At 41.0% G+C, this 24,611-nt stretch overlaps 1 protein-coding gene across 1 annotated transcript; it reads right to left on the bottom strand.

Annotated features, from left to right (window-relative positions):
• Positions 1 to 1,326: 1,326 nt before the first annotated feature.
• Positions 1,327 to 22,486, bottom strand: LOC308329646 (potassium channel subfamily K member 5-like). Its single transcript, XM_080784100.1, has 5 exons — positions 21,987 to 22,486; positions 7,681 to 7,792; positions 6,724 to 6,890; positions 6,281 to 6,449; positions 1,327 to 5,075 (listed from the first exon to the last, which is right to left on the bottom strand). The coding sequence occupies exons 1-5, from the start codon at positions 22,170 to 22,172 to the stop codon at positions 4,129 to 4,131; spliced, it is 1,581 nt and encodes a 526-aa protein (XP_080640226.1). The 5' UTR covers positions 22,173 to 22,486; the 3' UTR covers positions 1,327 to 4,128.
• Positions 22,487 to 24,611: the final 2,125 nt, after the last annotated feature.

The raw sequence follows: 24,611 nt of genomic DNA, 5'->3' as shown, positions 1-24,611 counted from the left end.
AACTCTTTACGTATGTAAAAACATAATGTCGACAGGACTATGAAGTGTATTTTTAGCTTGGGGTGGACCTAGGAATAAGTTATTCTGCTGAATACATTCAGGTGCTGATGTTCATGCACAGTCTGTGCCAACAAATACTGGTATGCATAACTTTAATCTCATGTCTTTTCAGCAGATCATGAAATGTAAACATACAAGCCCTATTGACTCTATGCTTATTAAAATTCACCCGCATTCCAGTCATTAACCAATAAGCAAACTTAAATAATAATAAGTTGCTGTAACTTTGAACAGGCATTAAAGTAAATAATAAAAAAGCTTGGTATCAAAATGGACCACCACTGCAATATTTAATTTCCAGGGTATTTTCTTGACATTCAATTTTATGTTTATTTTCTGCTTGTGTGTGGTTGCAGGTTTAATTTGTCAGAGACCTTGTCTCAACATGTTTTACTAGCACTAATAGACATAATTATCCTTGTAGTATTGCTGTATTCATTAGATTCACATGCCTTATATTGATCAAAATTGTCAGTCCATTGAGCATTTTAGTTGTTTTAGCAAGCCCCCCCCCCCATATTTCAGTGTGAATTATCCTTTTTATAGAACATTTAGCTTAATCTATCAGTGGTGCAAGTGTGTGACAGCCTGACAGGGTGGTCACTATTATTCAAATACAGTAGCATTTGAAATGTAGTGTTTAGTGTAGCAACACCAAACATTACATTTACTACGGTATGTACTTCACTGTTGATAGATTGTACTGCTCACTACACTCACCATTGTTCGACTGTATATACAGTATACAAGCCATGTACACACTGTATACATGGCTGGCTGACATTATGCCAACAGTAGTTTAAGTGCCGATCATTAGGTCAAACTAAGTCTACCAATTGTAATCATAAGCCGTATCATTCTGCTCATGCCTACCAAGGCGCTATGACACCTGAATTAAATTTCCCAATGGTAATCGTAAAGTCTACTGTACATCTACTAAACGGTGAGGGAACCACTGAAATAATGTATAGACATAATGTCTGTACATACCAGTAAGACGCGCAAACGAGGGAAGCGAACGCAGCTCGTACATATTTGGGTTTTGGACGTATAGCTGCTTTGGGGACTCCTTATATGGTTATGGCTGAGTCATGGTGACGTAATCACTCAGCTCCATATACTGTATGGGCACAAAAGCGGGACAGACAGACACACACACACACAGACATGATCTGCTAGGTCTCATAGTAAGTGCTCACTGCTTTCGCAAAAATAAAAGGTCTTAATATGGCTTCTGGAAATAAATGCACAAGTATTTTATTACAATCGTTTATTTACAATGAAATAATATACAGTTTAGCTTGGATTTTATGTACAACTCTTACAAATGTGAATAATTTAATCCATAAAAAAAGACAATATGCTGGAGTAAGTTTTACACAATGGAGCAATGTCAGGAGTAAAACTTAACATAACTTGTTTGTCGTTGATAATATTGGAACACTTGAAATTCATCGAGTTAGAATGGAGAAAAGTACCGTACAGTATAAAGCCTAAAGCCTGAATTATACCTAGCCGTGTGCCGCCGTCGCTCACCAGAAATGTCAGTGTTGTGAGCTTGTAGATCAGTTGTTTTGGTTGCACACAGTCAAGTATCAGGCATAACAATGCTGCTCTCACAGGCCCAGAAAATCCCATTGTTAGGGAGGAGGAGGAGTCTTTCAACAAAGATCAGTATCGTCTCCGTCGGGTGGAAACCTCAATGTCCAAAACTGTTACTTTTCAGGACTACAAGCTCAAACTGCGTCGACTCGTGCCACCCTTCGAGCTTGCAGATCTGTTACTTTTTATGCTTTTGTGGGACACCGTAGTACGGTCAAGTAGTGTTAATTCACGAAAAAACGCAAAGTTAGATTTGAGGTTTCTGCCCGACAGCAACGATGTCATGAAAAAACAAAACAAAAAACAAAGATCTAACGTGACCATTTCTGTGAATGAAAGGTCAGTTATGGGCGAATCCCTCCAAGTTGTTTCATTTGTATATCCTCTGCTTTGCAGTGGAACAATTTTGGGCACTTTCACATATCAGCAGGCATGTGTGGTGCAGAGTTTGGGGCTTTGAAGATTTGGTCCAAGTTTCAACATCACTCGAACAAGGAATTACACACAAAAAAATGAAAAAAATGAAAAGATTAAGCTGCTTATTTACAGTTATCATTAAATATTTGGAAAGTTACCAAATTCAAGGTAAATGAAGAGACTGGCTTTTAACTTCAAAGGAGCCCTGTGTGACATTGCACCGCACTAGCACTGACTAACACTAACACTGTTTCAAGTTTCTTTTTGTGCGCAAGTTTGTGTGTGCAAAAGGCAGCGGGTTAAGAGAGGGAACACGGAATCTATCAAGGCAAAAAAAAGTGAAAAGCAATGGACAGTAGATTGTTGGTCACTTCATTTTACAAATGGAGTAATCACTGGAGTTGTGCTCTCGTGCAAACAGAGGGGGAAAATAAAATTCCATTTGAATCAATTAAACACACCGATACGGCTTTCATGACCGCAGTGTACTGTATATCAAGGGTGAATTGATTGGTCACAAGTTGACCTTGGCTGACTAACGTCAAATGTGTTGCATTTCAGTCGTTCATTCTTGCCAGCACGAGCCCCCAAACGCAAACACAGACAGCAAGGCCATGTTCCGAGTCAAAGCCGAGTTTGTGGCTACTGGCGGCTTTCAGCCAATATTGACATGGCAAATACAAAGAGAGTGGGTGCTAAGAAGAAACAGAAAGTGAGTAGGGGTTTACCTTGTTATGTAGTGCCATGTCAAGAAGGCCAGAAAACAGAAAGCAGGTCTACCGAGAGACCCAACTTGCAGTCAGCCACAAACCACAATGGGTGAAGATTATGTCCACAAAACCAGTTTGTGTCTGAAAGAGAGGATCCAAGCACGTCACAAGAATTCCTCTGGGGGACATTTTCAAAGATATAAAAGCAGTTGTTGTGGCTTGAAGCCAGTACATGTATATAAAATAAGGGAGATGTCATTAAAAAAACCTTATAGCATTCACAAAACCTCTACACACACACACACACACACACACACACACACACACACTTTGTACTCATGAGGTGACGTTGAGCTCTGACGCAGCTGCATGCAAGAACCCAATTGAAATGCACGAGTATCTGTTGGACAGGATATTCACATTTTACACATTTATCTCCAAATGTAGCCATGGGTGTAGCTCTGCTCTAAAACACTTTTTTTTGTTTTGCTCCAATTGGCTCTTGACATTGCAGATGTTAACAGACCTTCACCTCTGGTGAAGACATGACATTCCAAATATTGCAGTCACAGACAATCACAGACGCAAGCACACATGGATTAAACAATATTAAAAGAACACAAGCAATGGCCTCTAACACCTTCATCCTCTTTATGGACAAATGTCTGGCTCAGGTTTTAAAAGGTAATCTACATTGACATGGACTTTAACCTGCCCATTGTCATCAGTTGGTGGAATTGTGCAATGACAGACACATAAGACATGTAGACCACGAATATAAGTCCACTCCTTCCTTCATTTAATAAATACGCTAAAAGCACCAATATGGTGAATATGCATAAAGGGGCAATCGGATAAATACATTGCCATTTTCTTGTCATCTCCTAAAACCTTTGAGTAAGGAAGAAGAGGAATTAATGGAAAAGCTTCTGTGTGTCTGGTATGGACATATTCCAATAAACACTTCGAATCTATTCACTCCATCAAACCGTATAAATGAAATAAATAGAGCAAGTCCATTTGTTCAGGCTTCAACATGAAACCACTCTTTAAGGACAGTCAAAGTGATATAGTCTTTCTTACTGTTCAGGTGAGAACAGACCACTCCTATGAACATTCATGCTTTGATTTGGAGTCCTTTGCAGTCCTCCATAATAACCCTCCCCATCACCTCAGGGACAACATAGAACGTCAGACGGTTCCATGTCTTACTCTCAAGTCTCAACCTTCCCAGTCGAAGATGAGGAGGACGGGAACACTCGTAGAAGAACAGTTTCTGCCCTCGGTTTCCAATCTCGTTACATTCTCCGATCTAATAACAAAAACAGAGAGCAGTTCCTCAGGATTCCGTGTTATCTTCCTTAGCATATTCTTCTACAAGTTTTTCATAGGAGCATCCGTGCTCTGAACCATCGCTGGTGAACACGGACCCCGTGTCAGAGCCCGGCTCTTCTTTGGAGTCCGTTTCAGACTCAACATTGTCGTCACACGTGGTGACGGACAGTTTGGCCTTTGCGTCGTCGTCGTCGTCGTCGTCCGCTCCCTCGTGGTTAGTGTTGTTCATGAAGTTCTCCTCGTCGATAAACGTGATGTTGGCGTTCTGGAACGTCAGCGGCTGGTACTCTTTAGAGTCCCACGCCCTCCGGCCTCCGTGCCCGCAGCCCACCCCTCCCCCCTGGCCTCCTCCGTTCTCAAGGTCCACCTCCTTGTCCAACTGGTTCTCGTACATCCTCCCCGGGTCCCCTTCCAGCTCGCAGTCTCCATTGTCCTCCGTCAGCAGCAAGCCGTTGTCGGAGCCAAGGAGGTAGTTCTTGGACTTCGAGAAGGCGACGGTGACACGGTCGCTGAAGCTGTAGCGTCTCTTCTGCCGCGGCGAGCGGTCCAAGCTGAGGATGGTGTGGCCGTTGGGCGACGCGGGGGCGTCGTTGCAGCTCTTGGAGCGCGCCATCTCTTTGGCCGCCTTGGCGCTTTTGGCGTCCTTCTTGTTGCCAATCTGCTTGATGAGGTCATTGTAGCCCTCCTGCTTCTTGGACAGGAAGCTGAAGATGTTGACGTCGCCGGGCGTCGGTGGCAGGCGGAGCGCCGCCTTGTGGGCCTCCTTGTAGTGTCGGAGCTCGTCGATGGACAGCTTGCGCCGCTTGCGGCGCTTCTTCAGCGCCTTGTGCGCTTCGATCACCATCCGCACCTTCCAGTTGAAGAACAGCGAGAGCCAAGCCAAACCCAGGTAAATCCACACCTCCACAAAGTAGCGATACAGCGTGGGGTAATCCACGTCAGGGTTCACACCTGGAGGGGGGGGGGGGAGACGAAAAGGTATTCAGTTTGGCGTTGCAGTTAAATAAAATCAGTCCAGAGCGCCCAAATGACTTTGCTTCTATAAACAGACTTGTTTGAACAGCACCATGATTAACCGTAATGGCATTTTTATCAGTGCACGATAAATGCATTGACTTATAATTAGTATCAAAAGAACACCCGGTGACTCAGTCATTCCAGTCAGCTGTACAAAACAAATACGATTTGGCCAAACATAGAACTTGCTGTATGATGTAGCCTCGGTACCCAGTCTTTTATTTTCGTTCGCATTCGGCACAAAAATGAAAGCCTGGGGAAACGCATTGGAAAATGTGGTATAGGGAGCCCACTTCCTTGTTTTTCGCTAACCAATTACAGTGCAGACACTGCAGAGGCGCGTCGCTCCAAATTGGGTGATGTCAGTGTTCTCTGCTGCCGGGGAGGGGAGGAGGGGGCAGTGTTGGGAAAGTTCTTTTTTTTAATGAACTAGTTCAGCTCACAGTTCAAAAATAAAAAAAATTACTTGTTCAGTTCATAGTTCATCATTAGAAATGTTGAACTAAAGTTCATGGTTCCAAAAAATGAACTACCGTATTATAGTTATTTTTCATTCTTTTTTTTATTTAAATTTTTGTATTATTGCCACAGCCCATAGGAATAAAGTCTGCTATTGGGAATGAACTCCAACCTTTGGGATTAATAAAGTGACAACTGTTACAATATCTCCATTACCATTAACCAAATTACATTGTTTTACATTTTGGAAATAATAGCTCTTTTGCAATGTGAAATGCCAGCGAATTCTTAATCCATTTCCTTGTCTTTTATGGGCACACTTGTGAAAGCTACATGCCGTTATTGTGAAGGCAAAAGTTTCTGAATGTTTCTCACAGCCTGCGTATCTCCGTGTGTTGAAAATAGCAGATCTGCAAGCTCACAACGCGCCGCGTCCGTGACACGTTGTGAGCTTGTAGATCAGCTATTTTCAGCACGGAACACTTTGTACGACGAAGAATAAATCATGCATTACTGCGCTTCACAACACTGGGAGGGGGGTGCTCAGAAGGGTGAACCAATAGGATCCACCGCCTGTTTTCGACCGGCACCCGCAACTCTAGATCATAAATCATACAGGCTGGGCCAGGTTAGTATGCTGAAATGGATAAAGCAAGATATATAGAAAATATGTCTCTTACCTGCCACTAGGTCTCCAAAGCCAATTGTGGTCAAAGTCACAAAGGAGAAGTACAGTCCTTCAATGTACGTCCAGCTCTCTTGGGACATAAACACAAGCGGTGGAAGGACTAGATGCACTAGTACACCCCAAAGCAGGAATATGGCCGTACAGGTAAACTGTGCCTTTCTCTGGGGGGAGAGAATTTACAAAAAGTGTAGACAATTAGAGAATATAGAAGAATTGTTAATTTGATAAATGTTTGCCTGCCATTTCTCCTATGGTACCACAATGCAGCATGGAATTGTGGACAAAATCGTATCCAACGATAAAATATCCTTTAGTTTTGGGTCTGCAAGGCTAAATGTCATCAAATGGTGCTTCGTGGCTCACATGCCTTGATATGAAAAGTGTTGAAAACCACTACATTACAGGGTTGGAGATGGAAAAAGCTTGTCAGCTCACCAGCGAAAACCCTTTCTTGGTCAGAAATTGACCCAGGTGCTTGGCCCTGCCGCCAAAGAACTTTCCAAGCTCGCTGATCCAGGAGAGACATAACGGCACTCCGAACAGCCCATAGAAGATGCAGAACACACGACCTGCGGATGTTTTGGGGGCAATGTTCCCATATCCTGTAAAAAAAAAAGCACGCATCAGTTAATACCATACCGTATAAAAAAAAGAAAAGAAACGTCACATCACCCAATGGAAAAGCCTGCAGACATTTAAGGTGACATGTGGCATGGTTGGAAAATTACTCTGCTCACGTAATTAACTAAGGCAACAATGAAGAGCACTCAACTAGTCAAGGTTTTCTTTTCCTGATCTTATCTTATCTGTGTTGTTGTTCTGTACATTTGGATAATACAGGCACAGGCAAAAGGGCAAGCAATCCACCGTGATAGAGAGGTTGTCCCAAAGGAACAAAGTTAAACAGGTCAAACAAGCGAAATACTGTGAAAGAAAGAGGACACAGGCCCGTCTCCCAAACTTTGACTTTGCTTGCCTTGACCCCCTCCACCCCACCCCACCCCTCAATATAGCAGAACTACTAATACTTCTATTGACATTAACCCATTAAGCCCGATTCTAACAAATGCATTTAAAATAAAAACAGTTTACTGATAAACTATTATGTTTCTAATATCAGTGGTTCTCAAATGTTTTCATGCCAAGGACCCCCAGAATTATATGCATTTGGCCACACAGACCCCACTTCCTAAAAAGTTGTTACAGAGACCCCCCCCCCCCGAGAAGCAAAGATTTGAGTTAACAATGTTCACTTTAAGATACATTATATAAATTCAAAGATTAGCAACAATGTTCATGCTTATTTTCAAAAATAGCAGATCTACAAGCAAAAAAACGATACTTATAGGCAATTATTGGCCAAGTTGGTGAAGCCTCCCAAACAATACTTACCGATAGTTGTGATTACAGTTGCAGCGAAGATGACTGCATTGGGCCAGTTCCAATTGTTGAAGGGCTGGCTGCCAGTTATAGTGACTGCTTGTCCTCCAGCTTCAGAAACCACCTTAGGAGAAAAATATGACATAACAGGACTGAGTGAGTATAAAGTGAGTATGAAGTACAGTATGGAGTATAATACATCTATAGCCAACTAGCTACGACCACCAAAAGGCACCACCAAAACGATCACAAATAAAATAGGGGTGATACGGTGTCATGAAGCCATGAAATGACAGACTTCAAGATCAACATCAAAGTGTTCATTCAATCAGTAATGAATACCGGTAGTTCACAAAAAGTCATGTACAAAAATCTGTATCAATATCTTCTTGACATTGACGCGGCCAGTTTTGCCTTGGGTTGGCCGGCTCATGACTGACACAGACACACAAACTCATAGGATTATCAATTGCTGCCTTCGTTCGTGGCTCAACTAGGTGGCACCAGAATGCTTTACTGCGATTAAAACCCAACAAATCCTGCTGCGTAGTCAGAAAGTGCGCTTCGTTTGGCAGGTGTGAAGGCTCATTAGAATTCTGGTGCGCATCAAAAAATCCCATTCTAGTTCTAGCCAAAAAAAACTGGGGTTTCGCTTCTTCGCTTCCAAGCGCACCCGACTTCTATTCACTGACTGAAAGTGTGAATGCAATCCGCATCAAATAAAGGAAATTAAACTTGAGTAAATACAGTTGGAGAGGGCATTTTACGCAGCACAATTTTGTTACCGTGGATAGACATGTTCGAATGAGGAGACCGAAGCCCTCATCGAAATATGGTCAGAGGAGTACAGAAAACATAAAAACATTGCAGTGTACAGAATATTCAGTCCATCTGTGCGTAAACATAGAGCGTTGTCACTGTGTGTGGGGATCCGAGTGGGGAGTCTGGGGACTTAATTAATGTTGTTAAATATAAATAGCCTACGTCAGAATTAAACACATAGCTCAGCACGATCTATAAACTGTAGCAAACATGGCATATGCATAATCATTTTATGATGATGATCAGATCATCTATGGGTGTAAACCTACATAATATTGTAAACGTCGGATAACTCAAGATTCATTTTGGGCTCCCGTCTCCGCTGTGCCTCCGCAATGTGCCCAAAAGAACAGTGCACGCACACACACACAGTATGCACACCCCATCTCCCCGACGAGCAACGACACACTGCATCCACCTTACCCTCACTTGACGTCCTAACTATTACTCGAAGTATAATAAACTACAGTGAAATCTATGGTGTTAATGAATTGAACACATTTATAAAGTTCCCTGCTACAGTTCCTTTCTGCGGTTTATAGAGCACAGTGTGAACGCAAGAATGATGCAACTTCGTTCTGCGCCCAATCGCATCGAGTCTGCCAAAGAATGCGACATAAAAATACATTTGTGATGGATGGACAGACTGACAGGCAGACAAAGTGGTTACCGTCTATTCGTCTAAGGCTCCTGCATTTCTACACATTTTAACCCATTAAAATCTGGAAAGCTTCAGTGTCATTTTAGATTTTTGCATTAGCTATTCAAAAATAGATATACGCGCTCATCACAGCACAGCACAAAATGATGCGTTCGTCGCGCTGTGAGCTTGAATATCTGCTATTGATGACAACTTGAACTACTGATTTAGAAAGACCAGTGTAAACACCAAATCATCATTTCTACTACCGGCATATAAGAATCCAGTTTGGTTAAGAAAATGTTGACTGAAACGGAAGTTAATTGCATCCAAGGGCCATCATGTTTCCCTACCACATCCTTCCTGAGAGACTCAGATAGCATCTCCACACACACCGACTTGCCTGATGACGACTGGACCCCCGAGGATCCAATCTAACCAGCATGGTTTACACTTTCCACTATTGTTTATGAATGATTGAGGAACAGGACGACCAGTACAAGTATCCCTAAATAACCGTTTTGTAATTACTCTAGTATGATAAACAATTTTAACAAACAAGAAAAGCCAAGTCTGTAAAGGGCTTTAGTGTTTTATATCCAGTAAACCTTAAATTAAACTTAAGGTTTTATAATAAGTATTTTTGTGTTACTGAAAAAGTGTAAAGTTGACACTGAAACATTGTACTGGGTTGCCAACAGAGTTTCTCCAGGTTGTGTACGGCGTTGCCAGTTCTGTAATGAAGTAAACGATAGAGAACTCTTTCAGACATTTTCTACTGTATGTGATGTCATGAAACCTTTTTGTAGTTTTCCACCCTGTGTCATAAGAGTTTATTGTGCTTTAAATCGCCACCCCACACAAATTTAGACGATACGACTAAAAAGTCTCCACATCAGCTTTTCCTCAGAGGTTTCTCTATCACCACAATCTATAAAATCTTGGAAGCAGAACAAATTTGTACTTTATTAGCCCAAGAAGCAATCTGCAAGTGATCTTAATACTGTCTATCCACCTTAAGCTTACGAGTTCAACCTTGGAATAGCAAGACTGCCATTGCAATCCAGAGTGGAAAGAAAAAAATGATTTGCAAGAGACAATATGGTTAATCAATCATCCTCAAGCATGTGTGTGCCTGAACAGCGACAGCAGAAACGGGGCTCCCTCTCTGGGGTATTCACAAACCCGCTGCAATATGCGCTGGGACAATGCATTCCCCCCCACACCAAAGTTCTTATTTCTCCAAATGTGCTTCGAGACTTAAAATGTGCAGGGGTTGGCAAAACAAACTCGAGCTCTTAAGTACCAGAAGACGTTCAGTTCTTTAATAATAACAGGCTTCTTATAGCTCAGCTCTGTAATTAACCAGGAAAAGGGGAGGCCATTCTTTTGTCTGCTGAATCAACAGTTGACTCTGTTGAGCTGTGTCATAATGTCCGTGATGGACATTTTGTCTTCCAACCATGACTGGAAACATAACTGGCATAGCCATGTTCTTCTTGACTCAAGGAGATAATGCTGCCCCTTTATTGAGAAGAAAAATGCCAGTGCCAGTTTCCTGGCATTGCGCTGCAACGTATTGTGAGAGCAAAGATCGGATATTTGGCGTAGAGGGAAACAAGGAGGAGCCTAGAAATAGACCCCAGGGGTACACTGGTCAATGACGTACAGTTAGTATATAGGGTTTAAAGGACCACTTCACCACTTTTCAACCTATCTTCATACAATTGGTCCTCACTAATGTTTATTGTTCATGATAAAATACCACCAGGGCCATCATCCTTCGGCAGATTTTATTTTAAACACGATTAAAAAATATATATATCAGAGAGAGAGAGAGAGAGAGAGAAAACGATGGCTTCCGTTTGGGAAAAAATTGTGATATTATATTATGATCATTAGTGAGGAATTATATGAAGATATGTTGAAAAGTGGTGAAGTGGTCCTTTAAGTTAAAAAAAGTAAAACTAAAGTTTAGGTAATTAAAAAAAAATATATATATATATATATATATATAATTTGTTATTTTATTTTACTGTGGTGTTTAGCCACTAGATGCATACATGCACATTGCATACATTGGTTGTCTGTCAGTAGTGACCAAAGAAAAATCTTATTTCCTTTGGGGACAATAAATGTAACCTAATAATGGAAAGAATTCAACTGGACAAATAACCATTGGGCAAAGTTTTACGTTTGACTGATGCCTCAGCTAATTGCATCTTGAGTGATATTATTCTCTGAGGCGAGCAGTCAGGAAGGGGGGAAAGGCTGTGACATGGAATGTGTTTTTTCTGTCATTCTTCTACAAGCGGGGGTGGGGATAGTGTCTGCTGGGTCACCAGACCAGCCAGTGAGAAACGAAACACCTGTGCACACCAACGGAAAAGTATACACAAACACAAAAAGTTAAATATTTTGAGCTGCAGGGTTGCACTCTAAACAGGATACCGTCTAGGAGAAGAAAAAAGTGGTGAGCATCATGAGAAGTTAACTCAAAGGAAGGAAACCAAGCCAACGTCATAGTTTATACTATTTTACCTCACCCATTTGCGTCACATAATACTACTAGAAATTAAAGATGTTAAATTGTTCCCTCTCAAAGGAAAGCATACAGCCGTTACCCACTCCTCAGGTCCCGAGGCTAGTAAACCTGCAAGAGATAAATCGGTTTGAAATCATAACACTGCTGCAGGAGTCTTGTGGAATGAAGAGGCATAAATAAGAATCCAGCAGACAGACTGAAAAAAACAAAAAACAGATACAATTTATGGCTTATCTCCATATTCTAATTCTAATTCTGTTTTTTCGTACATTAACGCCCTACTACTAGTAGCAGATCCACAAGCTTGAAATGAGGTGCGAAGAGACGTGTTTTGAGCTCGTTTAAAATTGAATCCCGTTTTGGAGATATGAGGTTTCCAGACTTCCGACAGACGATATACAGTATAGTTAATTCCAATTCCTCATCTTCCACTAGATAGGACTCCAACTAACACATACTTGTGGCTGTGCCAAGGGCTTGTTTACTATAGGAGTCAGAATGAAGTGAAAGTGACAGATGTTGTGGTTTTATTGTGTATCATGCCTGTGGTTAGCTCTATGCACCTTACTGTCACAAGGTCAATTTTGCACACGGCACCCGCTCTGTCTTGCTGGATAACAAACTGCTGAAGCTAGAGACCTACAAAATGCTGATTCGCTGAAATCAGATCATCTGATCAGCCTGAGATCAGATGAGAGCAGAGTGTGGTACAGTAACAACTAAATCACCGGAATGAAAGCTACAAAGTAAAATCGGCAGTATTATTTTACCGTTGCAGCTTGAGTTTATAAATAATGCACTGTACTAATGCAATACAAAGAACAAATCTTTTCTAAATCAAAACAGGACGTGTTGTGCACACAAACTTCAACATTAAGATGTCTAAAAATAAACACATTTTCCGGTCCTCCCGATGACCCAAAAATGACCGACAAGATGAAACTAATGACAAACATTTCAGTAGGCTATAGCCTTCAAGAGTCCACAAAGTACAAGCCAAAGATGACTTTATTTACAAACTAATGACAAACTTGTCAGTACTCAGTATAGCCTTCATTAGTTCAAAGTACAAGCCAATGATAAGTTGTTCAATAGGCAACAATGACCCTTGAAAACCTGGCATTGCAATGCCATGGTGAGCTAAAGGGTTGAAAAGGTCAGTCACTGGTCAAATCATGGTCATCTAAGGTCCCAAACGACCCTGAGAATGAGGCAACAAGGCCTGTGTGAGAAAAATAAAAAGGCAGTTTGTATGACCTGCTGAGCACACAACAGTCTCAAGACATCCAATTGGTTTTAAGTGCCTTGTTCAAAATATTTCTGTAAGTCACAATTCTGAAAAAAAGACTTATTTCTAAAGCCCAACCCACACCAATGGGTCAACATGCAACTCCTTCCCACCTTCACTTGCACACGTGCATTTCACAACCCTGTACCACTTGGGGAAAGAAACTGTTGTACTGTGAGTGTAATGAGATAACATGACCCTAAACCATGGCGAGTTCATTTCACATGACGTCAAAATACCATTTGGCATGGATCAACTTTATCGATTGCATTATGATGACAAAACAAACAAGGACGGTACAGAAACTCAATGTGGACCAGGTATGTCAGGTGACAGAAACATTAAGAAACCTCCACTTATCCTTGGTGACCCATGTTGAATGACCTTGAGGGCATTCGCTTCTCTCCGTTCCGTAATCGGCACAGACTTGCATACATTTGATTATTTTTCTCTTTTATTGCAGCATGGCTCTGTAGGAGGTGAGACTAGAAATGGGTCCGTCTCGTTTATTAGCCCACTGATTCCCAAACAGACCCATATGTGGGTCGCAGACCAATTTTTATGGGTCACTGTTAAAAAATAAATATATTTATATGAGATAAAAATAAAAATAATAGATCAGCCCTCAAAAGAATTCCATAAAAAAATGCATTGATTAGAGGGGTCTCGAGCTAAAAAAAAAGTAGCACTGTATTAGTATGTCCGTCTGTCTGCACCGTTTGCAGTCACTGTCTGTCTGTGCACCGCCAGTCAAGTAACTCCTGTGTATTTGTTTTCACATTTTTGGGAAAAACTGAATTTCAATGTACTGTAAAGGTGTTTGCACATTCCTTGCAGACTGATGCATTTTTTCTGAAAAAACGGCGGAAAAACAGCAGACCCGATATTATTCGCTCCTCCGTTATTATTCTGGTCCGAACACGCAGCAGTCTGTAAACACCTTTATACTCTCAAGTCAATGGTGACTGAAATAGGCGGAAACCTTACCCAAATATAGTCATACATCATATAGATGACCGAATGGTGCATTTATATAGCACCTTTATCCAAGGCGCTTTACAGAGATTATGCATTACATTCACCCATTCTACATTCACACACCGATGCCGGAGGAAACCATGCAAGGCACCAACTTGCACATCGGGAGCAATTAGCGATTCAGAGTCTTGCTCAAGGACACCGGTCACTCTACGCCGTTAGTGTTGTTGCTTTTTAACCAAGGAGGGAGCATTTCATTTCTTAATGTTGGCTCTGTGCCAGCTACTGTAGAAACATTAAAGGGGGTGTCAGTGATTTCAGTCAAAAACCCTTAGGTTTCGTTTTTGCCTTGGGACCCAAGCTTTCATCCAATCAGGATAGAGAACAAAAAACGAAACCTAAGGTTTTTTGACCCCCAGGGGTTAACTGGGGACAGGGAGGAACTCCTTATATGGTCAGCACACTCTATAGTAGAGAGGATTATCACAACAAAACAAAAAAATAAGTGATATTTGAATTTATTATTAATTTAATAAGTAGCAATATCCAGTGTACAAATTGTCAATTCTTAGTTAAATTAACACTGGATTTAGCGGTGTACCAAAAGATAAGCAAAAGATTAAATATATTTACACCATGGTGGTTATGCATTCAGTAAAGAAATATTGGAGCATGGTTTTAGACAAACAAAAGCTTGCTCATGGAAATTTCAATAACCACAGTTGTTCCAAGACGCATAAACCCTGTGTATTACATTGAATGCCTCATTTAGCAAAATGGAAAAATCTGTCAAGAAAAGCACACACGATAAATAACAATCAGCGGTTGATTGACGCAAGTCGTATAACAATCAGCGGTTGATTGACGCAAGCCGTGCATCAAGTAATTCATAACTTGGGTTTGGTGGTCAGTACGTACCACAGCTGACATCTAAATCCGCCCTCTACTTTCCTTCCAAAATGTTTGATTTCAGCCAATATGAATAATAAAGCATTGTCGAGCATCACAAGCAGGCAAAAGCAAGCAAATCAATTGAAGCAATGTTCAACTGGGTCTTTTATCATTCTTGGATGGGCCTTGTGAATACAATCGACTGCATGCTTCCACTGTATTTTATGCCACACTTTTTCTATATCCAGAGGTCCACTGTTGGACTATGAACAGTCATAACACGTTACACGAGTTAAATGATGTAGAACAGTTTCCCCCAATCACGAGTTCCACGAGTTATGTTTTCATCGTTTAATTCACGTTTTAAGACTTACGGGGGTTCCATCGGACAGAGTGTGATAGGTGACGCATTCTGATGACGTCACCGGATAAACTGTCGCACTGGCTTGCTATGGCTTCTGGGAAATTGAGCCCCAAAGCATTCCAATGACAAAGGATCACACCATTTGGCGGATTTTCATGAAACGGAACGATGATGTCGTTGATGTGGTGGTTCTTCAAAAAGGTTAGTGAAAAACTAGGCAGTCAAATGGGGATTGCAATGTTTTTATCCCGCAGTCAAACTGTTAATGTCCAAGTGTTCGATGAACTCTCCTTGAGTTCAACTCAGCTGTACAGGTACACGCTCCTCAAGCACAGACAGCCTACATTTGTCACTGTCAATATAGACAATGACGCATTTATTTTCATATACATTTTAAAAGAAAGTTTACATAAAGCCACTCTGCTTGTTCAAAGTGACAGACTTCTTAGCTCGTCTGCCCCGATAAACAGAATTTCAGGGTCCCCGACAACTGCTGCGCTCCGATAACCAGAGAATAACCACAATGACAAAACTCCAACTGTTATCTGCACAGGCAGCGGCTGTCCCAGGGTGCCACTTGGACGCTCTTTGCTACATTTCTCAGAGCGTATGAATGTGCACGGCTGTGAGTCTTGCGGACAGCTGCGCGTGTAGGCCCGATTGAATACGTCATAAACAATGAAGTCAGTTATAAAGTCTGCCCGTCGGCACACCACAGCAATTACAGACACGGAGGAGGAGACCTGAAAACAATGCTTCCTGGCAACACCGTTGTGGTTTTACCGTTTACACAGATCAATCATTGTACAGTACAGTTACAGTGCACAGATCAATCATTGTTCAGTATATAGGTATATGATAACACTGTGCTGTATGAGATGAAAAACTGATAGGCAGGTTGACAAGAGCATACATCTGTTGGGCTCTTTGATATTTCTAAGAAATTAAGAATCAACCAATACCAATTAGATACAACTGTGTATATATATATATATATATATATATATATATATATATGACAAAAAAGGGACTCCTGCACATCCAAAAAGACCCGTAGGAGGTGCAAGTCTAGTTAGCAGGCATAGACATAAAAAAAAGAGAGAAAAACCATCCAAGGAAGGGACTGCACACTCCCTGACGAAGCTCACGGCAAAACGCGTCGTGCTAATAAATAAGTTGATGCAGTAAAGGCTTTTCTCTCTTTTTTGATATATACTGTATATATATATATATATATATATATATATATATATATATATATATATATATATATATATATATAAATAATCAATTTCAGTCTATTTCACAAGTGCTTCTTGATTTGGTCAAAAATATAAAAAAAGGGGCCACGCAGTAAAATTCCCAGACAGTGAAAGGATTCTTTATGTTTGGGGCGTCTTTTACAGCTCACATCTGTTAAGCAGCACATATGATACCAGCACAGAGATTTGAGAGAGGCTGCTTTCAACAAGTGCACACATGGCGTTGCTTTTCTTTTCCTTTTTCCTTTTTTATTCTCATGTGTGTTCATTAACTTTCTCAGTAAACTGCAGTATAAATAAATTGAGCATAAATTAGATACCGCTTGTGTTTTTAGGACGCACTTGACTTGATGACTTGACTAACCTTGAGATTAGAACAGGCTGAACAAGCCACCCATGTGCACAACTATAAAAAAGAGGTGGCATGACAGTCTCGCTAGAGGCAGCCCGATATATCGGACCGGACGATGTGAGACATTGGCATTTATGCAGTCGATGTGTCCCGATTTCCCACAACCTGGAAACGCCATGTCATTATAGGTGAAAAATGTCAAAAGGTTTTCCAAAACGTTATAAATAAAATTACGATCTACAAGCTCACAACGCATCATGCTCCAATGTGTTGTGAGCTTGTAGATGGGCCATTTTAAAATGTTATATTTTTGAACAAATGTAATCAAATATGTTTTTCAAATGAATTAGAATTGATTGAATTTTTGGGACAAAATATCGGTCAAAACATCGGTTATCGATGGTCTAGGTGGACAAAAAAAAAAAAAGAAGAGAGATCAGACACAAATATGGCATCGTTCACATTGCAGCAACGCAATGGTTCAGTCAAATAACGATAATAAGTTGGTCCTGGTTAATTAGTAGCCTCTACATCTGAATTCACAGCAACTGACATCCCTGGCTGTCTTCCATGGCCTCAGAATTACATAATGAACAGTTAAAAGGTTCCTTTTCTTTTCTCCGCAGCGTGGGGAAATGAAAGACCTGACTATTTCAAACCAACAATGTCCAGACAGAGAAGTCCAAGCACATGACACACACACCGGTGGTGGGCAACAGTGGACAGACATGCCACCAGTGTTGCCAGATTCTGCAAGACAACCAAGCAACCAGGTCTATGAAAATGAGCCCAAAAGAAGAAACTACGGGATGGGGCATATGAGCGCACACACACTAAGTCCCATGGTATGAAATGCAGTGAGTTGTCTGTTCAACAGAGAATAGCAGAGATAGTGTAGACTCTGAAACAACTTCACAGACCTCTCTGGGTTTGTCTTAACTTTATTCTATCTTATAAGGCGCGCACACACACACACACACACACACACACACACACACACACACACAAGGAAGAAAGCCCAAATAAGTAACTACACTTTAGAAACAAGCCCCACCCTCCAAAAAAAGAAAACACAAGCAGCAACAAAGTTTACAAGCAACTTCACAGAAAGAAAACCCCAAAGTCGCTTATAATAAGCAGACATGGCAACACTGCACGCCACTCAAGAGTGCTACTCTTGTTTTCTTGCCTTGTGCACAAATTCCTTTTTTTTTAAACTTTCAGTTGTATGATAAGGAAGTGCGTTTGTCGACAGTGTTTTTCAGTGATCAGAAACTGTCCCTGCTATTCCTCCTGCAAACATGATTAGTCATCCTTGACTCAGCTGCAGTGTGGCTAGTTGAGATTCTTCTCAAGGAACTTAAAGAAATCAATACCATTCCACAACACGCCTGAGCTGAGCTGTCTGTTTTTGTTTGTTTGTTTTGTTTTTCCTGTCTTGTCTTTGTCATAAAATGAAAAAATCAATAAAAATATTATTGAAAAAAAAAAAATCAATACCAAAGGTTTACCGAAACCTTGTCTTTGTGAAATCCCAGCTCAGGAAATATCTTGTATCACAATTGTCAATCAATCATGTCTTACATCACAATCAATGACTATTATTAATTACCCATCTACAATTAAAGAGGCATGTGCAATTAGGTCACATGTTTCTGCGTGAGATCAAAGTGCATACCATTACAGCATTTTAAACATCTGTGTATTGCAGGCAGCTGCAACACTAGTCTGAAATCTCTAGTTGGGAATGGGATATTAGATTTGCTAAGCTTAGGAGTTGCAAGGAGTCGCGACTAGTTGCAAGGAGTTGCAAGTTGCCTAACTGTGTAGTTTGGCTTAATCTGGAGTGTGCGGGGCTTCTGCTTTTGCAGATATTTTCTATCAAATGCACGGCAGTTTCCTGTATATGTGGTTTATATCAAATGTAGTGAGCCAACTAACTCACTAGACACTTTGTCTATTTGCTCAGACACTATGATGTAACAGTGTCCATTCATTGTCAATTGGAGTTTGTGTAGGACAAAGTTAGTGAACATACACCAAAAGCTGGATATAGGAGGGGCTAGTGCCCCTCAAAAATAAAATATGTAGTCACTAATTGAAATAAGAATGGTCCTTCACAAAGTTGAAGACATAGATTGTCAGGTAGTTTCATTATCGCTTAACCATCACTGGTTAATCTATGATCTGGTCATAGTAGAAAAAAACACAGCACACAGCAGTGACAGCACACAATTAGAATGTCTTCTGGGCACTTGTGCTTAACCACGTAGGCCCTATATATGTCATTGTACGATGAATAACTAAAAACTCACAACACGTCGCTATGCAACAAGTTTTGAGCGTGTTGATCCGTTTTAAATCAGCTGTTTTCACCATTTAAAAATCTTTCGAAAACGGCAAAACCTGCTGGACGGCAAGGAGCAGTAAAAATATATAAATATTTTAACATTGATGCCATCTGTCGTTACCGTCGCCGGTTCTGGCTGCTGCCCTGTTCCGTTTAGCGTCCAGCTCCCGTCCACTAAAATGACTTCCGGTTTGCCGTCTGTCTACCGCTTGCCTGATCTCATGCGAATGCAGCATTTGCCATGCATCCCAAAATAGGGACGGACGGCAGGCTGAATGTGGTTAAAAGGGCTACAAAGTTAACTTGTGACTCGTGGCACCATGGCATTTCTAACAGCAGCAAAACTAAGGAAATTATGAGCAAGACAGTGAGGATGTGCAGAGTCAGCAGAACCGCCATGGTTATCGTGATGAGATATGAAGTCAAGCTGTGGGCCTACATGTACCTCTATGATGAGTCACACACACACACACACACACACACACACACACACAGACTAAATGAACACATTATCTACCTCAATCTTTTAAGAACAGGTTGGGGTGGCAGCTTCTTCAGTTTATGATGTTGTCCCCTTGCTTATGTCCACACTGCTTCTGGGCAACACACAAACAAAGGTGTTTTTGTCTGGGACCAGCCCACCAGTTCGTTAAATTCCTATTTGCACAAGAGATAACGTGGAGCCACCACCTTCCTAGTTGAACTTTTACAAAAGTCTCAAGAGTGAACATTGATGGGCCATAAAATCAAAATCTGTAAAACTGTGACCACTTCAAGGCTCTTACAAGTTAGCAATAAAGTCCCCGTAATAAAAATGAGAAGAAACTACTTTTTCATGAGTGTCGCGTTCCCTCATTAACTCTACTATATTGTTTTTATTGTTAACAAGCTAAGCGGAGTTTCCATAATGGAAATGTAACAGGCTTTCTGCAGATTGAGCCTCTACTTGTAGTGCAAATGGGAGATTAAAGGACAGAAGGGGCATGCTATGAGTAATAATGGGCAGATTACTAATATGATATCTGCCCATTATTTTAAAATCTTCCAGTATCGCGTATGTAATATTCAAGTCCATGGCCTCCGCAACAGGTGCTCGGCCAAACATCTCTCAAACTGAAGGAAAAAAAGGTCAACATGTTCAAGGCATTATGAACACTTGTACAATGCATACTATACATTTACTTCTGGAGAGTTCATGCGAGTTTTAGTCAGACCCCAGATTTGACTGGTCTCTAGAAATTGTACCAAGATCAGAATTTTGACTACTCTTGTTGTTGTGCATCTCTATGAACATGACAGCTGCTGTTTGGTGCCAAACTGCCAATACATGGAACGTACTGCATCTCTCCCCTTGTCATTCATTCCTATATGCATTAGCAAGCATATAGGTTTCAGGAGTTGGGAGGATTGACAGAATCCCTTTCACTACCAAATGTGTATGGGGGTGCTGGGGGGGGGGTGATACATCTCCCATTGTGGCCCCAACTTGTTGGACAGGTTGAGGCATGTACTCTTGTGTCTGCTGGGGCTTTGCAAGAATAGCTGCACATGAACTTGAAGTGTATTTCTGTTGCCAGAAATCTAAAATTCATGGAGAGGAAAGCGGGGTTGTCTTAGTCCTGAACAACAAACCAAACATATTATATTGTTGCTGTCAGGCAGACACCGCCATAACCTATATCCATATTTCCTTTTTTTTTTGCAAATGAATGCACTACTTCATCATGCAAGGGTGTCTCACCAAAGTAGTACAAGCTCACAATGTGTCGCATCGCAATACATGGTGAGCTTGTAGATTGGTCATTTTCACCATTAAAAATATATTATTAATAAATAAAAGATTGTGGATGTGGACATGGTTTCCACCCGACAGCGATGATACTATCATTCAGTAGACAAAACACTGAATGAAGCCTTTAGGGTAGAAGTTGACAGTTGTTTATAAGACATCAAGGCTGGATTTCAATAAAACAAAAACAAAGGATATCCAACCTCAGACAAGATGGCAAATCATGGCATTGCTAACAGGTCAGAACACCTGTGTAATCATAGTGTTGTTGTTAAATCTCCACTTGTTGCCAACAAGGTCAATGATGACACCATCTTCTACTGAGTATTTGGTATGACAAAATGCATTTTAAAAAAGGGGACTATGGGCTAGCCTACTGATAGTTCCTTTATCAACAGAGTAACAGACATTCTGACCTTAACCAACAACAAACGCTATCAGAGAAGCCAATCAAAATGCTGTAGTTATAACAATTAGCCAGGTAAACAAGTAACAACATCCCTGCTGGCAGCACGCGACACACACACACACACACACACACACACACACACACACACACACACACGATTGGGCTTTACAGTAAACTGCTGCCTCATCCTTACAGGATTGTATGATGTGTTTGAACCTGTTATGGAATCTTGTCATGTAAATGATAAGGCCTTCCTTCCTTGAAGTCAGGGCGTCTGCACCTAAATCCATGTATCAGTTATTGGGCAATGGGCACGCTGCCCAATAACTCATTAGACTACTCCAGGAGTTCAGCAGTGAAGATGAGCCCTCTGATGAAATCCATCATCAATTATGGCTATTAGTCTAAAGCAACTGATAAGCTAGTTTAGCCTACTTCAAAACAAACTGTGATCAGTCATTCTGAGCTATTCTGTCAAATAGCCTGTCAAATAAAATAGTTGTAATAATTCACAGTAATAGTCTAATTTGTGCAAGGAAAACTGAGGGAACATAATGGGGCTAGTAAAATGCATGACACAGTCCTGAAAGTATGACATGAAAGTGCATGTGTGTTGTATTGGCCATACCTCCAATATTCTGTCCAAATCATCTTCTTTCAGACAGGGATAGTCGTGGAGAATTCGTTTCTTGTCGTAACTGTATTTATCTACCGCACGCTTCCAATTAGGCTCCTCAAGCACTTGAAAGATCGCTGCCCCAATGGACAGATAAAAGATGATTGCAGAAGTCAACAGGGGACCTTTATCTACCATACTTATGCACAATGACTCAACTTTAAGAACGCGGCAGAGTAAAGAGAGGGGCCCCAAATCAGATCCGTCGCTGTACAACGCTCATGCTCAACAACAGGTCTCTCTGTATCAGACTTGCACACAAGTTTTCCTCCTCACAACAAAGTCTGCTGAAGAAACGGTCAGGTTTAAAAACACTGGTCGCGGCATTGACTGGAGAGCTGCTGCTGGTCAATGCAAAAGTGCTCATCTATACTTGGATTTGCGGTTTGTGTTGATGTAATAAAAGTCCGGTAAAGACGCGTATAGTAGAGTCGGCGCCCGCAATAAGTTGTTTGCTCTCCACGTGCGTAAAATGTACTGGCAGTGGAGAAGCGCTCCTACTAGAAGTAGTCCAGAGTTTAGTAGGGGAGTGGAGAGGAGTTGTGAAGATCCGCCCATGAAACACTAACCATGGCCTCCAGTCCTCACTGACTGACAGCAAGCTGAGGTTCTTCTATTGCCACAGGTAAACTGAGTGTACTAGGGTGCAAGAGTTAATTGATTAATGTGTATGTATGTTTGTGTGTGTGTGTGTGTGTGTGTGTGTGTATATATATATATATATATATATATATATATATATATATATATATATATATATATATATATATATTTAAACAATGTATCAATATTTTGGGCATGTCATTGTGGACAAAATGTCAAAAAAGGAAATGAAATTAGTGAAAAGAAATTAAATGAAATTAGTGAAAATAGCCAAACTACAATTAACTCACTTGTGAGCTTGTAGATCTGTTATAGTGCTATTTACAAATGGAATGGCCCCAGTTGTGTTCCATGTGTAGGCTACACTGACTCCTCGAGTTTATAATCAACACTCTTGGTGTTATTAGTGTTAATATGAATTTGGCCGCAAACCCCATCTGAAAAAATGTGTGCCAGTGAGTCAGGGACCCCCATTAAGATATGTGTTGTTAAAATGTTTAAAAAAAGGTTTTTGTTGATTTATTTTCTTTCTCTTTTACTTTTTCTTGGTTTTTCTTTTCTTGTTTTTTTAAAATAGCATACAAGTGAACTTTTTCAAATTGACAATAATTGTATAGGCTATAAGGTTAAAGTGATTAAAGTGATTTTGATGCTAGGCCTATATTAACTCATTTTGCTGGTGACCCCCAACCTGGAACCCCCTCAAGGACCCCCGGACCCCACGAAAGTAAGATATGGGGGAGTGTGTTTTGGGACAAGCATTCCGGCTACCTCAACCAGCAGTTAAGTTAACTCACAATGTCTACCTGTTTGTATTGAATGTATTATGACACTTCCATCACTGTCACCTTTTCTGCCGTTAATCAGTTTGGGCCACCTGTCACTTTCTTTTCTAAAGGAAATTATTAACATTTTAAATCTTCAGCTTGTCAAACCCCCAACCTGAGATTTGTGAGACTGTTAGATCAAACATCCACATGAACAGCAGTCTCAGTTGTCATTTGTCAAATTTTGGGAGCGCGTGTCCCCTCAGCCCTATGTTCCCTGAACCCTGCAGTATGTTTCCTGAACCCTCTGCTCCCTGGTCCATTTCAAAGTAAAATCATCATGATGATATGGAATCTGGACCGCGTCGAATCCATGTGGAAACTAATAGCCATTGCAATTCCCAAATAGATTGTAATTGATTCCCACCGTATCAGTAATGCATCTTGGACACGGTTGTTTTCAATGCAGATATATATTCTTGGTGGAGTTGACAACATGGTCCGCATGGTCTGCATTGATCGCTTCGGCGTCATCATGCTAGTCAAAGGGTATTGAATCGCCATGGTCCACAGGTCCACATTCCTTCGGCTGCCCTGCCGTCACTATAATGACACTGGGAAGGGCTGGCTCTGATGCTGAGGGAAGCCAAGGAGCATACTGTATAGGGCTGAGGCATGGCTTGATTTCGTTGACTGTAACTATGACGAAAAATGTTCGCTGCCTACCTTTTTTTCAGTGACACACAACACATACGGTAAGAACTAGAATAAAATGTCAGGGAGGGACTAGTGGAGAAGAGATCCAGTAGATGTGGTTTGGTGTAACCTTTTCCAGCTGAAACTCTTATCGAGGGTCAAGTTCTTTTTTTTTTTATCATTTAGTGATTTTGAAAGGGTTATATTACATACTTTTATCTCGACCCGACTTGACTACTGTAATGCTGTTTGGCCTTTGCCCTGTTGGTGCGTGAGCCAGGCCTCATCCCTCTCATGCTTAGTTGGTTCAGAATGTTACCATTAATAGGACAACTCATACTGCTGACGTCAGTAAGTCATGACCTCCCTTAACTGGCTTCCTGTACATTTTATTGATTTTAAGATCGTATTGTTTGCCTAAATTGGCTAGCTCCATCCTCACGTTTTACAACCACATCCCATCAAGGTCACTCATGTTAGCCCTGGTTGTCCCAAGATCAAGTTAAGTTTG

Source organism: Protomyctophum bolini, assembly GCF_963924005.1.
Source record: "Protomyctophum bolini genome assembly, chromosome: 15".
NCBI classification, from domain to species: Eukaryota; Metazoa; Chordata; class Actinopteri; order Myctophiformes; family Myctophidae; genus Protomyctophum; species Protomyctophum bolini.
This window is presented reverse-complemented; position numbering and strand designations above follow the sequence as displayed.

Bases quoted from the DNA above. Each gene is read 5' to 3' on its own strand.
- LOC308329646 (XM_080784100.1), bottom strand. From the start codon at position 22,172: ATGGTAGATAAAGGTCCCCTGTTGACTTCTGCAATCATCTTTTATCTG. The intron at 6,891-7,680 runs GTAAGTATTGTT...TTTTTTTTACAG, and splicing joins AACTGTAATCACAACTATCG to GATATGGGAACATTGCCCCC. The intron at 6,450-6,723 runs GTGAGCTGACAA...CTCTCCCCCCAG, and splicing joins CCAAGAAAGGGTTTTCGCTG to AGAAAGGCACAGTTTACCTG.